This window comes from Hipposideros armiger, unplaced genomic scaffold, assembly GCF_001890085.2.
Source record: "Hipposideros armiger isolate ML-2016 unplaced genomic scaffold, ASM189008v1 scaffold_458, whole genome shotgun sequence".
NCBI lineage: Eukaryota > Metazoa > Chordata > Mammalia > Chiroptera > Hipposideridae > Hipposideros > Hipposideros armiger.
Window position 1 is genome coordinate 557,909 of NW_017731808.1, and position 933 is coordinate 558,841.

General features: G+C 61.7%; 1 protein-coding gene across 1 annotated transcript in view; it reads left to right on the forward strand.

Moving 5' to 3' along the window:
* Window positions 1-933, forward strand: part of UMODL1 (uromodulin like 1) — a 67,643-nt gene that overhangs the window by 55,120 nt on the left and 11,590 nt on the right. Inside the window, exon 15 of the mRNA XM_019666001.1 lies at window positions 85-472. Within this exon, the coding sequence (XP_019521546.1) occupies window positions 85-472 (388 nt within the window). The remainder of the gene's footprint in view (window positions 1-84; window positions 473-933) is intronic.

Consider the following 933-nt stretch of genomic DNA (forward strand, 5'->3'; position numbering starts at 1 on the left):
CTGTGCAGGCCTCCCTGACCATGCTCACATGACCGTCCCTAAACATGGATCCACACTTTGCTTTTGTCCCCTCTTGCCTTGCAGGTGACACTTCTGACAACACAACCCAGGCCTCCGGGTCCTCTCTGGCCCCTGGCCCAGAGCAGCCCCCCACACCAGCGGAAACTAGGGCTGCCTCCATGCTAGGTGCCAGCCCGGCCCTCCAGGGGCTGCCCCAGCGGCTGAACCTGACCGGCGCGGTCAGGGTGTTGTGCGAGATCGAGAAGGTAGCCATCGCCATCCAGAGGCGCTTCCTGCAGCAGGAGTCCATCCCTGAGTCCTCCCTGTACCTGGGACACCCGTCCTGCAATGTGAGCGACAGCAATAGCACACACGTGTTCCTGGTGGCCGGATGGAGCGAGTGTGGGACCCTCGTGCAAAGCGTAAGTTCTGGGAGCAGGGAGTGTCCATGCTGTCCAGACCTCAATGTGGGGTGGGTCTGCATCTGACCCGGGGGCCCAGGGAAGACTGCTCCCCGAGGTCTCTGACTCTAAACGAGAAACCCAGTAAGGGAATCAAGACAGGGCCGAGTTCTCACGGGGGACCAGGCTGCACCCTGGAACCAGGAGGGACCTGAGAGTCCTGCCCTGCGGGGGTTCTGGTGCAAAGGGCCTGGGGTAGGTCTCACTCAGAGTCAGGGCTCAAAACATCCTCCTGTGATATTGAGGCACAGGCAGATGGAGAGCAACTGGGAGGGGAACAGTGGCAGTGTCCGTGTGTGCAGCAGTGTGAGTGAGTGTGAATGTGTGTGTGCGAGGGTGTGGGCTGGTGGAGGGTGGCCTGGGCAGAGCTGTGACTGGTCTAAAAGTAAGGCGGCTGCTCCTGCCCTGGGGGCTCCTGCAGGCTGTTCCCGAGAGTGACTCAGCGTCTGCCCGTGCTGGGCAAAGGCCCAGA